This window comes from Mixophyes fleayi, chromosome 4 (genome assembly GCF_038048845.1).
Source record: "Mixophyes fleayi isolate aMixFle1 chromosome 4, aMixFle1.hap1, whole genome shotgun sequence".
Taxonomy (NCBI): Eukaryota; Metazoa; Chordata; class Amphibia; order Anura; family Limnodynastidae; genus Mixophyes; species Mixophyes fleayi.
The window spans coordinates 249,876,332-249,891,038 of NC_134405.1; the positions used below are offsets into that span (position 1 = coordinate 249,876,332).

General features: G+C 39.5%; 1 protein-coding gene across 1 annotated transcript in view; it reads left to right on the forward strand.

Moving 5' to 3' along the window:
- ERGIC1 (endoplasmic reticulum-golgi intermediate compartment 1) overlaps nucleotides 1–14,707 on the forward strand; it is a 69,890-nt gene that overhangs the window by 14,959 nt on the left and 40,224 nt on the right. The window contains exon 3 of the mRNA XM_075209631.1: nucleotides 5,068–5,140. Within this exon, the coding sequence (XP_075065732.1) occupies nucleotides 5,068–5,140 (73 nt within the window). The remainder of the gene's footprint in view (nucleotides 1–5,067; nucleotides 5,141–14,707) is intronic.

Consider the following 14,707-nt stretch of genomic DNA (forward strand, 5'->3'; position numbering starts at 1 on the left):
AAGTGTCAATCACATGTTTATTGCTGTGATTGATCATGTTTTCACTTTCAATGGTGAACTCCAGCCAGCTGTATTATTGACATTATAAACTTTAATATTAACACCAGGTTAGCATTTATTTGTACAAGTACTTTGGCATTGTAACCAATGGAAAAAAAATTGTGAATTGCTGCAGTTTTTTTTTTTTTTACAACCCATGACCCACATACGTTTTGTTCTTCGTTTATCCCTTCTTCCTTTTTACCTTGTGTTCTTGCTGAAAAATTTAATAAGGAGTATGGAATGTGAATTCAATTTTAAGCTGAAATTACAATGTTCATTCTCAAGTCACATGTTGGCCAAGACATTTCCTGGTATTTATTTCCTCTGACATCCGTACTGATTTGTAAAAGACTGATAATGTAACAGTGCTCTTTTGTGCTGCACAAAGTAATCTTTCAGCTCCTGCTTATCCCTGGCCATAGACGCAGTGATTACGAGATTGCAACACTAACCCTAAAACGTCTGTCATAATATAATTTGCACAGATTCATCAATGTTTGGCTGACTGCATAACTTTGAGCATACAAGTACTGTAATGGGATGGGAGTGCGTAGATGGAAAATTCTACATAATACCACTTTCATACTGCCGCCCGGGTTGTTAACCCGGGAAATTACCGGGGCACAGGGCAGTATAGATAAGAAGATTCCCGGGTCGGGCGGGTTCATACTGCACCTGCCCGACCCGGGTTTTAGAAAAAAAAAAATGTAAAAAAATGATTTTAATTAATAAAAAATACATAACAAATGTTTACTTAACTTATTTTCAGCCAGCGGTGTCTCCGGTGCGTTGCCGGCTGTCAGGGGGACCTTTGGGTACTAAAATGACGTCATTTCTAGTCCATTAGAAATGACGTCATTTTAGTACCCAGAGGTCCCCCTGACAGCCGGCAACGCACCGGAGACACCGCTGGCTGAAAATAAGTTAAGTAAACATTTGTTATGTATTTTTTATTAATTAAAATCATTTTTTTTTACTTTGCAATTATTTTTTTTTTACAGTATGAATGGTGAGACCCGGGAATTACACGGGTTGCACCATTCATACTGCAGGCGAGCGGGGTCCAACCTGGGAATTACCCCTCGCAAAATCCCGGGTCTAAGTCCCGGGATTTTAGACCCGGGATTTTGTGGTTGGACTATTCATACTGCACCAAGACCCGGGTTTTTCAGCGTGCCTCTGCAAAAACCCGGGGTTTTGGTGCAGTATGAATGGGGTATTAGTGACAAAATAAAGACAATATGCTGTTACATGGTGCAGGCATTTTTACCGTTGCCGCGGTAAAATCTCGAGGAGGCGTGAGGGAAAATTTGTGGAGATTTCTGTAAAAATCCTGCAGCTGTGATGTTCTGAGGAACCTCGGGGTTAATTGAATTCCCCTCCTATTGTCTTTTCACTACACTTTAAAAAAAAAAAAAAAAAATGAACATGGTTGATGTGGGTTACACATTTTTCACTTCAGTTTCCATAAATGTCACCCACACACACAGTCTTAGTCTAGTGGTCTGTTGGTTATTTGGCGACAAAATTGGATATTCTCTGATGTGTTAATACTCCTATAAAAATTTTAGGACAACCTCTAACAGCCACTTTGACATGTCAACTGCTTCTTGAAAGGCCCCATTTAGTGGCTCCCAGAGCAGATTATTATCATTGTGACAGACAAGATGAGCCTTGTAAGAAAGGGTTGAGCTGGTAGGCGGAAGAAGCACAATGATTTAAAGCTGTTTAAGGCCGGTGACCAGTTAGTACTTGTCCCTTCTGTTGTTGTGCCTGCCACTCTGCTGACCAGCTGCTCTGGCAGACTGTTGAATTCTCTGCTTAAGACATTTACAGAGCACTGATCTGGGGGCCAGATTTAATGCAAACAAGCACCACATGACTAGCTCCTGTTGAACAATTGACACATACAAAAGACTTTATTGTTCCTGTATCAAATGCTGGGTAATTGAATGGGCCACAAACTAAAGCTGGGTACACACTACAGAAATTTCTACCAACTTTTTATGCCAAGCGATTTTACATGCGATCGATGGTCCGATCGCTCGGTCCATGGACTGCATACACACTAGCCTTGTTTAGGACGATAAAGGGAAGAGCGGACGTCCCTTTAGTGACTTTTTACAGCCATGTTGTCGTGAGCAATGACTGTAATTTCGTACTCCATGTGTGGATCGGTTGGAAGTTTATACACACTACACAGCGGAAACGAGATTGGACCGAAAATATTAAACGGTACGACCAACCAAATGAGGCCATAATCGTCCATTTGGGCAGACTTTCGACCATCGTGTCCCTGCACACACTGACCCGACTTTTGAACGAGTGGTCGTATGTCGGCTGTTTGAGCCGATTATTGGACGAAAACAGTAGTGTGTACCCAGCTTAACATATACTCGTAGACATAATGTGCAATCTTTCTATTCTACTGCTAATGTTTTTTACATGTTGTGTCCGTCTGATAGCTATTTCTTGATGAAGTGCATTTGCATACTTTTTGAATGATTGGATAGTGCAATATTAGTTTTTGTTTACAAAGACAGCAATGAATGTGCAAACCACCTACTGTAAATTGTTAAGAATGTTAAATCTCCTCTAATATCATTTTACATTTATAGTAGGTGGTATATTATGCCATTATATAGCAAAAAATGATTGTGTATCTCTTTTGCGCAATTGTCTTTGTAAACAAAATATAAGGATGTTTGAGCTGACTTTTAATATTCTTGACAATTTACAGTAGGGAATGTGAAATTGCTGTAATACACATTTTTTTTTTATTTTTTTTTTGTAATACACAAGTTTTTAATGGAAAAAAAAAATACACACACACGGCCATATATTGCTATAGTCTGAGTCCCCACAGTATTACTCTCACTCATCTGTGCTACTGATGCGTAATTGCCCCATATATTTGTGACTTGCTACTGTATTAGTTGTGTCCTATCTGTATTTGTATGATTGTCCGGTGCAACAGAATATGTGGCACCTTATAAATAAATTAATTCATAAATGCCCAGTGGTTTTACTTGCCTCCAATTCAGCTTCATTTCCAATGCTGAACTTCAGCAGCGAATCAGCATTCAGCACAAGACAGAAAATTGATACATATGAGCCAATAATAGAACAGGCACATGGTGATCAGTTTCCTCACTAATCAGACTTCAACGAGGAAGTGTATCTGCTTTCAGGCAGCAGTTCTGTGACCCAGCGTTCAGTCACTGAGCTATTTTCTTTGAACACGTCACCGTCTTTGAGACCACTTGCGACAATATTTTATATACTGCAAAAGTATTCGCTGTACTTGCCCTTTAACTTGACACATAGAAGTCAGTAAAACAATTATAGAATCTATTTCCACAAGCCCTGTAAATCCATGAATAAAATTACAGGCTGCACTTTTATCCCCATTAAGTCAGAATGCTCATAATGTTATGATATTGCCTATAAGTAGTTTACTAAAGTGTAAAAACTTATTGTGTTACACTTGTTGTATCATATATTTAGAAGCTTATGGTCTCCTATTTAGAAGCCAACACATTGAGATTTTGGTCTTGGTGAATCCTGTTGTCATTCACTTTGACCAAGGACTTTATCAGCTGTGAGCTGTGGAAATGACTAAGCCGCTTTGCTGGGATTTTGAGCTGGGTGGAAGTCTTACCACGTCACCATGTTAATGAACTTAGTCTCTTAACCCCCCTCTCGCCCAGCCACTGCAACAAAGACTGGTAATATCCTGGGAAACACCATTTGTGTCACTGCAGTTTGGTGTTTGCAGCAACTCTATGTGTTTTTGAGAACCACTATGTTAAAATTTTGAGATTTGCCCATACATCTCTCAATAAGACAATTTTATTATTTTTTTTTTTACACCAGTCAGAAGCTATAGTGCATTACACTTGCCATAAAAGCCTATATTTTTAGTGGTGTGTTACGTTAGCTGCGGCGTGCTTCCGGATCAGCCGCAAAGGCATTCCACTGCGATGGAACATTGTGGATTTCATACCTCTATGGGGTATGAGGAGAAATTCACAATGTTGTTACCATAGTACCTGAAAAATGTGCGCAGCCGTAACGTTCAGCGGCTAATTGAATATACCCCTTAAAATATTTTTCTTAAATGTCGTGTTCTTTAAGTGTGGGTAGCAACTGCAAAAAGGGTCCCCATAAGTTTTGCAAAACTATTTGGTACCAATTAATCAACAAAACATGGAATGGTCTAGTTATCTGTTTTAATGTGAAGTGTTTTTTTCCCATTTATTGATAGAGCAAAATCAAATAATTCCATATTATGTCCGTACATTTAATTGAAAGTTGAAATTAATTCAAATGCTGCCTCCCAAACTTTAACTTTTTCTTCCTTCCCTGGAACGAAGATTAAGTTCCCACCAGGTGCTGGGAACTCTTTGGTGTCTTATAATTAAAGATGGTAATAATAGATTCCAAATGGAACCCATACAGAATGGAACAAGGGGCAAAATGCTATAAGCTTATGGGTGAGTGATCCCTATGGCACACTTGTGGTGTTCACATAGACCATACTGAAGAAATGTATCCCTGACAATAACGGACAAACTTAATTTTCTATACTTGTGCGAATATCATTGCTGCCTCTTTGAACACCTGTTGGTATAGGGATTGGTCATCCTTATCTTTATAGCACTTTGTCTCCAGTTTCCTTATGTGTGACGTCCATTTGTAATGTAACTGTGAGAACACATGTGTAGGGATGAACATTATAATCAGGCACTACATTTTCTTTCTGCATATAAACTTCTGTTGCCTGGGATATCTTATAGATGATAGGGGAGATATTTGCATAGAGCAAATATTATTTTCTTTTACAGATAGTTCCTGGTGCATGAGTCAGTCACAGCTGCTATCTGAGCAATATTTGGTTTGTCTGTGCAATACATGTTGTGCCTATACCTCGTGAGGCCAGAGTGCTGTTCACGTAATTGTGACTGTGCAGTTAATTTGTTTCATTTCTTCCAGTAACACTCTCTTGCTGTTCCTTTCTTACAGTTTCCATCTGTTGCTGTCTCTTCATCACCTTTTTGTTCTTGTCGGAGCTGACTGGATTTATTGCCAATGAAATGTGAGTATTTACCCAGCAAAAGAAAGCAACCAAATGCATGCTGGTGCCAAAGTCTCTCCTTCTGGAAGAAAATAAGTCTGCTATATTGCCAGGCACCCACTTGTTGACAACTAGGTATCTGGCCGTTTGGCCTGATCACTGAATGACTTGGATCTGTGACTAATTTGCCCACACAAGGGAGGCGGCAAATTGGGCAGATGGATTGTTTTGGTGGGCATTGTGAATTATCTATTAATAATGTATGACACCCGATTTCCTGAAAAGAAAAAATAAATAAATAAAACACCATACTTACTCGTTAATACATCTGCCCTATTAATAGCATTAGCAAGTCCATTCTTATTGAACTGTCCTATACAATACCAGCCAGATGGCAAGCCTATTCATGACTGCCCCCTGCCCACAATGTCTGGTCATGTTTATATCGTTTTGGGAGATTGGTTTGGTGGCCAGATTATGTCCATTTTCTGCTAAATTACAGCTATATTAGGTTATGTTTATCTGTCACATATGTAATAAAAGTGCTTGCCAAAGCTGAGCTAGCACTGTATCAGAGTTGTTTACAAATCCTACAGAATTTTGGCTTATGCTTTGGATAAATAATCTTATCAATGCCATCAAACCCGATGCAAATAATTTTGCAAAGTGCTAATATCACCATCACCAACATTTATTAATATATTACCAGCAAATTCCGTAGCGCTTTACAATTGGATACAAACACAGTAATAAAACAATACTGAGTAATACAAACAGCGGTAAGAAGGCCCTGCTCGCAAGCTTGGGCGTTTGATACATGACGTTTCGTGCTACATATTGCATATTTGGTCCAGCCAAAATGCAAAGTTAGAAGTGCTTAGTGGGCTATATGATCCACTCGCATAGCGATGTTGGTCAAAAGGTTCTTGTCTTGGGTTAGCTTGGGAAAAGGGGTGATACTAGGGTAACCTAGGGAGGTTAAGAGGGTGGTTGGGGAATTTTATTAGCTTGCCTGAAGAGGTGGGTTTTCAGAGAACACTTGAAGGTTTGCAGACTAGAGGAAAGTCTTATTGTGCGAGGGAGAAGTCAACACAAAGTATGAAAAGTCGCTGGAGTCAATTAATCAAGGGCTGTTGCTAGGGTTTGGTGAAAATGAGGTACTGCCATATCAGAAGAGAGGAATGCAGAAATTGCGGAGAGAAGGTGTTCCAGGCAGGTGGAAAACTGTTGAAAATCAATGGAGTTAAGAATTCTGCAGATTTAAGGAGGCTTGCTAGAGTTTGACAGCAGACAGTTTAAAGTACTGGGATAGCGCTTACAGCTGATAAGGTGATGATCGGAGAGGATTAAATGAAGAGATGGACTTATATTATTGACTGAGTTTAAAGCCTGGATTGTAAATAAAAGAATAATTTTTTTTTAAGGTGTTGCGAAACAACAAATGAAACGAGAAACAAAATTATATTTAAAAAAAACAAAACACTCGAACATGTTGAGAAGATATTTTATTGTACATGATCCGCTCCAGTAGGAAGGGGAGTCTTTGTGACAGGACACTAAGGAAGGACTTTGTTACTTTTCTAAGCTCCTCTCCCCCTTTACATGACCTATAATAGCCAACCACTGTGATATTTATCTATCCTCTCCTGATCTCTCACCATCTGTGTTGTCCCGTGTAACTGACTGTCTTTCTGCCATTTCATCTTGGATGTCCTCTTGCCAACTCAAACTTAATCTTTCTAAAACAGAGTTAATAATATTCCCACCCACCAACAACAGCATACCTGACATTTCTATCTCTGTTGATAACATGACCATAAATCCCACCCCACAAGCTCGCTGCCTAGGTGTAATTCTTGACTCACACCTTTCCTTTGTTCCCCACATTGACTCTATATCTAAATCATGCTACATACATCTAAAAAAACATTTCCAGAATTCGCACATATCTCACACAAGACACTGCAAAAACCTTAATTCGTGCACTTATCATCTCCCGCATTGACTATTGCAATTCCCTCCTTACTGGTCTTCCCCAAAACAGACTCAAACCCCTACAATCTATTTTGCACGCAGCGGCAAAATTTATTTTCCTTGCAAATCGTTATTCCTCTGCTGAATCACTCTGTATGTCTTTACGCTGGTTGCCTGTTTTCTACTGAATCCAATATAAAATACTTTTACTAACCTACAAGGCCATCAACAAAGCTGCACCAACATACATCTCCTCTTGTATCAAAATATTGTATCCCAACTCGGCAGCTCCGTTCTGCACTAGATCTGTGTCTCTCATCCACTTTCATTACATCCTCCCATTCCCGGTTACAAACTTTCAAGTGTTCTCTGAAAACCCACCTCTTCAGACAAGCTTATAATATTCCTCAACCACCCTCTTAACCTCACTACCCTATTACCATCCGTTACACAATTTCACACAAGACAACTACCCCCTGACCAACATTGTTGTGTGACAGGATCATTTAGCTTATGAGTCACTTTTACCTTTGCAGTCTGGCTGGGCCGAAATGCAAAATGTAGACTTAACCTCATGTATCAAACTCCCATTGTCCCATAGATTGTAAGCTTGCGAGCAGGGCCTTCTCACCTTTGTCTGTTTTACCCAGTCTGTTTACTAGTTTACTGTGTTTGTCCCCAATTTTAAAGCACTACGAAATATGTTGGCGCTATATAAATAAATGATGATGTGATAAAGTATATGGAAGATTGGGAATAAGATTGGAGGATGGGGGATCAGGAATACTGTTCTGGTCTCTGTGATCTGAAATGCTGCTGCTAAATTGTCTACCATACAAGAGGGACCATAGGAATAGTACGGTCCTATGATGAGAATGGATCGGTATCTGGGTGTGAGAATAGGGATCTGCATTACCTATAGTAAATTATATAATGAATAAATAATTATTAGAAGTCACAGAGGAGTTCTGTGGCCATATAAAATAAAATTATACAAGCACGAATATATGTAATTTGAATTGTCTTTGTTTATGATCACCCCCAGATACTTGAGATGCATGGGGTGCCAGACAAAGGGAAAAGCCGACTTCAGACCTTCAATTATGTTGGGTGGGGAGGAAATATTAAGGGCCACTGACTTTGAATAATTAATTTTAAAGTGAGATAATTTTCCAAAAACACGAAATTCCAACACCAGGTTCAGAATTGAGACAGTTGGATTCGTGAGGATGGCTAGAAGGTCATCCGCAAAGAGGGCTAATTTGAATTCCCTCTCTCCCACCCGGACACCTGAAATGTCTGGGTTTGCTCTAATAGATCGTGCGAGTGCCTCCATACATAAGATGAAAATCATGGGAGAAAGGGGACATCCTTGCCTCGTTCCATTAGCTATATTAAAGGGTTCTGATAAGTCCCCATTAATTCTAACACTTGCCGTTTGATGAGTGTACAATGTTTGCATTCTCGCCAACCCCACCGGCCCCAGACCCAAATGACTAAGTGTTCCCTGTATGAAATCCCAATCCACTCTATCGAATGCTTTCTCCGCATCTGTAGATAGTAAAACGGTGGAAGATTTGGTAATAGTGGCATTCTGGATAAAATCAATTATTTTAGTAGTGTTGTCGCTAGCTTCGCGCCCTGGGACAAAGCCTACCTGGTCTGAGTGGATAATTTTAGGCAGGAATGGTTTCATTCTGTTTGCTATGAGCTTGGCGTATAATTTGATGTCCACATTAAGCAAAGATATTGGCCTATAGCTTGGACAAAGCGCTGGGTCTGTCCCTTCTTTAGGCAATACTGTGATATGTGCTGACAAGGATTGGTGTGAAAAGTGAGTTTGGGCCGAGATCGCATTGAAGGTCTGGAGCATGAGCGGTATCAATTTGGCTTTAAAGGTTTTATAATAGGATATTGTAAAACCGTCTGGACCAGGACTCTTCCCTGAGGGTGTTGTTTTTATTGCTTCCTCTAGTTCCTCGGGGGTGAAAGGGGCCTCCAGCAATTGTATGGCGTCTGTGTATAGTTTGGGAAATTGAACCCTCTCAAGGTAGTTCGCTATGCGCTCCTGTTTAGCAGAGCGTTCCGCCAGCGATATCTTCTTATTAAGGTTATAAAGATTTGAGTAATATGCGTGGAACGTCCTAGCTATGTCTGAGGAGGTGATGCAGAGTTTCTAATATATGTAATTTATAGTAGCAGGTTCATTATTCATTATAATGCACACAATTTTGAAATGACCACGGAAGTGATATCACTTTGTTTTTTACTAATTTTTGGTAAAATATATTGAAGAAAATGATGCTACACTTTTTATTAGCTGAATGTAATTTCTGGATATATTACACCTTTCTGTAGATGTTTCCTAATGCAATTCTTTTCTTTGTTACTCCTCTGCTTTCCTCAGACATTACTTGATCCTTTCTAATGTTTCCTGGATCCTGCTTTCTTCTCAGGACATCTCTTTATATCCATTTTAACCTCCCAATAATAGGTAATCCCTGACAGAATGGGCCTACGTCCACCTCTTTCACATTCCTCCAATCATTCTCCTTTTCGCTTCAGTGTTTCATTCCCTTACACTTTCCATATTGTGGGGGTGGGGGGGGGGTTTGATTCATCACACTTGTGTCTATTCCTTTTTTAATAGTTTCTATATTGGTGTCCCTGAGTCCCAACTTTGGCGTTATTGCTTTGATAAATCACCTTGATACTCAAAGTTGCTATAATCATGTGGAAAATATGATTACTAAAGATTACTAAATAGGCCCCGTCGTCTTGCTTTGACTGTGTATGTTCTCAGTGTTAAAGCTCTGTAGAATATGCTGGCACTACATAAATACATTTTAATATGTTTCTCTCAAGTTGAATTCCAAAATATTTTTTTTTTGTTCCGAGTTTTGTATTACATTTTCTTGTTATTCCTATGTAAAGGAATCAAAGATAAGAGGGTGGTATGTTCTCTTCCTTCTGTGGCATATAGTTTACTTAATTATTTCGTTGTCCTGTGATCCAGGTCCTGTAACGTGCAGGCCAGTTCCAGGAATGGGGGTTTAGTTTCACTTATTGTGACCTATCCTATATATGTAACATCTTCAAGTAGTGGGACAGCCAGTGCTTGACAGAAATGACATGAAAGTAGAATTAATCTCAAGAAGCCATGCCTACTTGTGTTCTACAACACTTTCTCATCTATTTCATTAAACAAAGATAAGGAGGTAATGTTTCCTTTCATCTGTGGCATCTGCTTTACTTAATTATCTGATTGCCCTGTGACCCCTGCCCCTATAATGTGCAGACAAGTCCCATGGCTGGTGAGTCCATTTATTGTAAAGCTCTTTAGTATATAACCTCTACAAGTCTGATGAGCAGAATGTAACAGGGGTCACCAAGAGAGAAACAGAATGAAGAGCAGCACACCGCTTTCTGCGGAGGACGATTGTTCTCATCTCCAACATTTGATTTCACCATAAACCAATTCCACATTTGGATTAGTCATTATCCATTTTAATTGCTTTTCCTAGTTTGTTTTACTTTCACAGAACATTATGCCTCATCCTTACCTTGTCACATTACATATCTTTTTTTTTTTTTTTACATATTTGCCCCTATTTTTTTTGTGCTCTGTGGATACATTTTGCCCTTATACTAAGTAACTTCTTCTTGTTTGTTATACGCCGTTCACACTGCCTCAAAATCCCAGGTTATTGCGAAGGGGAGCTCCAGTATCCCGGGCCGATGTTGAGTCGAATGACCCGTGAATTGAATCCGAGTCTTTTGAGGGGTTATTCCCGAGTCTGACCCGGGTAGATGCCAGTTCGAACGGTGAGACCCGGGTTTTTCATCCCAGGTCGGTAAAAAAAAAAAACAAACATAAGTCACGAGGAGCCAATCAAAGCTCCCCTTGTGATGTTGCCGACCCAGGAATTTGCCGAGGTAGGAGGCTTTGTCACCTGGCAATATCTCGGGTTCATATACATGGGATATTGCCGGGTTGGCAATGTAAACGAAGTATTATTTTATGTTCCAAACATCTCTTTTGCTATTGTTCTTTACCCACACACTTTGGGGTATATTTATTAAACTGTGGGTTTGAAAAGTGGAGATGTTGCCTGTAGCAACCAATCAGATTCTAGTTATTTTGTAGAATGTATTAAATATGACGGCTAGATTCTGGTTGCTATAGGCAACATCTCCACTTTTTCAAACCTGCAGTTTAGTAAATATACCCCTTTTATCTCACATGTTCCCTTATCAGTGGAAAGTATAATTTGCTTTCACTTTATAAATAATAATAATAGCAGCTCTGTTGCCTGCTCTGTATGGGTCTCTGGCACCCATTCAGAAATCACTGTAGGACTGTCTGCTTATAATAAAGGATAATGCATGCAAAATATTAGACACAATGAAGGAGGTCTTTGGGTTTAAGGATGCACTAGCACCTAGTAAAGTGGTAGTGAATGCCCCCTCCACCCACCCCTTAGCCAGAGCCTCAGGGGATGCAAATTGCAGCTGCTTTTCTTCTCCTCAGCCAGGAGAGATTGCATCATGTGATTAGTCCTGCTAGTTACAGGCACCCACCCCCTTGCCATTTTAAATTTGGTTAACAAAATACATTTTCTGAAAAGCCCAGGAAAAGCTGCGCTGGTGGTGGTAAGGGGCACCTTAGTAGAAATATTTTACCCAGGTGGTAGTGCAGCCTTAACACTTCTCCTATATGGCACAGTTAATTCAAGTCTATAACAATGACACTTGGCATTACCAATTTCTCCTTGAAGCATAATAGAACAGGTTAGCAGAAGCCAGCTATGTGTCCAGCAGGCTAATTTGATGCAATGTATTCTAATGCAATTGGGAATATGGTATTGCTGCCAGGATGGAGAGTAGAAAAATAATGTTGCATCTGGTAATTGGGACGGGACCATTTAATTTAATCCATTTTAGTTTTGATTGCTCAGCCAATGCCCTCTTAAAACAAAACAATATGTGGACTCCCTGTAAGAAACGCCTGGCTAGTAGAACTGATGTTTCTATACTGTGTGAGAGTAGAAGCAGCATCCGTGCCCAATGGGCCTTTTATTGGAGCTCGTAAAACTATGTATAAGCAACTCACATTGAGAGTTCCCTATGTACTTTGGATTCTAATAGAAAAACAACATTATTTCCTAAGCCTTTGTTATTTTCTATGCATAATGCTTAATGAGGCTCAACTTCCTCATATAGTAATCTGTTCCTAATCACTAGACTAAGATGCACGGTTTCTCCCTTTCTATCCTTACTGATTCATATTGGTTACATGCTGAAATCATCTTCAGATATCTCAAGTATCTGATTAATATTAACCCCCGGGACATCTAGGGTGCCAGCATTTCTTAGCAACTATTTAAATACATGGCTACGGCAATATAAACACGGAGAATAATGCATTTCTTGTGTATGAGCTGTCAATCCTCTTATGAGTATGCAGTAACATGAAAGTAATGTTAATCAGTGTGCCCTACTAACATCGCAGATTGAAGTCATACTCTCAGGCCCTGTCACTTCCTGGGTGTTGCATGGGGATTCCAGTCTGCCTGTTGAGTTACTATCATTTTGTTTTCCTTCTGTCCCTTGTAGAAATCTAGTTTTTGTATTACTTCTTACTCAGTGCAGATTTTACTGTTTATAAAACTACTATGGGGAGAGACCAATGCCCATTGCATTGTGAGACCTAGCGTAACATAAAACATCTCCAACGGGGCCAAGCCACACAACCCACATATCTGTAAATAGCTCGCAGGTTTGCTATGGACATGTTAAACATTGGCGATGGACATAGTCTTGGAGCAGAGGTTAAACATAATGCTGATCATATCTAACCCCTACATGTAATAAATGGGACCGTTTCCAGATACCTGAAGCAAGGAATAATGTTGGTAAGAGGAGAGAGGACTTGTGAAAAAGTGGACTAGACCTTTTAAAGGCTTTTTAAAAATATGTTCATATGTCTGCTATAACAAAAAAAATCATAATAACTTGCAAAACTAAAGAGAGTCCCCTCTATGAATTGCTGAAGGAGACCTGAAAATTGTTCAGTTATGGCTACCCTTTTTGGCAATAAAGGGCCCAGAATTACTTATTTTAAAAAAAACACATGGGGAAGAACCGGGATATTCTTTCACAGCACTACATATGACAGAATAGGTGATTGATTAGTATGCTACCTCAATTGTGTGCCACCTTCAATACCTAGGTGATCATTAGATAGGGTAGACCTAAATTTCATTTTACATTTACATTTCAGTGTTGCTGGTCAGAGAAATGTATCTTGATCACTTTAAATCAGTGCAACCTAATACATTTCAGAGGCTGCTTGGACAGCTCTCCATCCTTCAAAATGCTTGTATGTCAACCTTTAAGCTCAATAATAACCTAAAACCATACATTTAAATGTTAAGGGTCCAGACCACTGGTGTTGAGCATAAAAAGTCTTTGTTCAATATTTATAATAACACCTTCAACAGGTTTCATAAAGAATATCTCACTCTGTCAGGGTGAAAGTTTTCAAAATGGTGACCACAAAAGAAACACAGTTTAAAGTAAAATATTAACTGTGTAGACTTGAAATTCTTTTTGTGTAACCAATATTAGAGTACCGTATATACTCGAGTATAAGTCGACCCGAATATAAGCCGAGGCACCTAATTTTACTACATAAAACTGGGAAAACTTATTGACTTGAGTATAAGCCTAGGGTGGAAAAGAGCGCTAATTTAAAAACCTAAATAAAAATGATAGGTTCAATCTATGAAATCATTTTTAGCTAGATGACAAGGAACATTCATAAATGATTATAAAATCAGAGAGAGAGAGAGACACAGAGAGAGAGAGAGAGAGAGAGAGAGAGTCAGAAAATATATAAGGATATTATGCCTCCTCTCAACAAGCATGCAGGTTCTTCTAAGCAACTGACTGAGGACTTCAAAACAACGGTAACTCAGAGTTACAAGGCAGAGAAAAGCTATACAAATATAGCAAAATGCTTCCAGTTAGGAATTTACCCTGTCAGAACCATCATTAAGAAGTAGAAGAGGTATTGGTGCTGTTTAAATCAAGGCAAAACCTGGAGACCCAGAAGATGTGATCGAACGGCTTGTAAATCCACCCCGCAGTGGAACGCATATGCGTTCCAACAACAGGAAGTTCGGCATTTGGAACGCAAGTTTGCGTTCCAAATGCCGAACTTCCTGTGTTGGAACGCATATGCAGAAGTTGAAGCCGAGGGACCGGACACCAGGTAAGTTCACCCGTGTATAAGCCGAGTGCCCTTTTTCAGCATACAAAAGTATGCTGAAAAACTCGGCTTATACACGAGTATATACGGTAATTTAAAATGATGCATTATACCTCCAACTAAAAATAATACATTGAATTGACATGGGCTCAGTCAAATCCATAGAGAGTATGGTTAACTTTCTCCGTTATTGCTGTCTTACCATGTGACCTGGCTGGGCCAGTAAATAGACTGAGCATCATTCGGATGATGACTGCATACCTGGGGCTTTTACCACCCATAATGATAAATATCTAAGGCTCCCTATCAAATGTAGGTTGGGATCAGTATCCTTTTAGTGC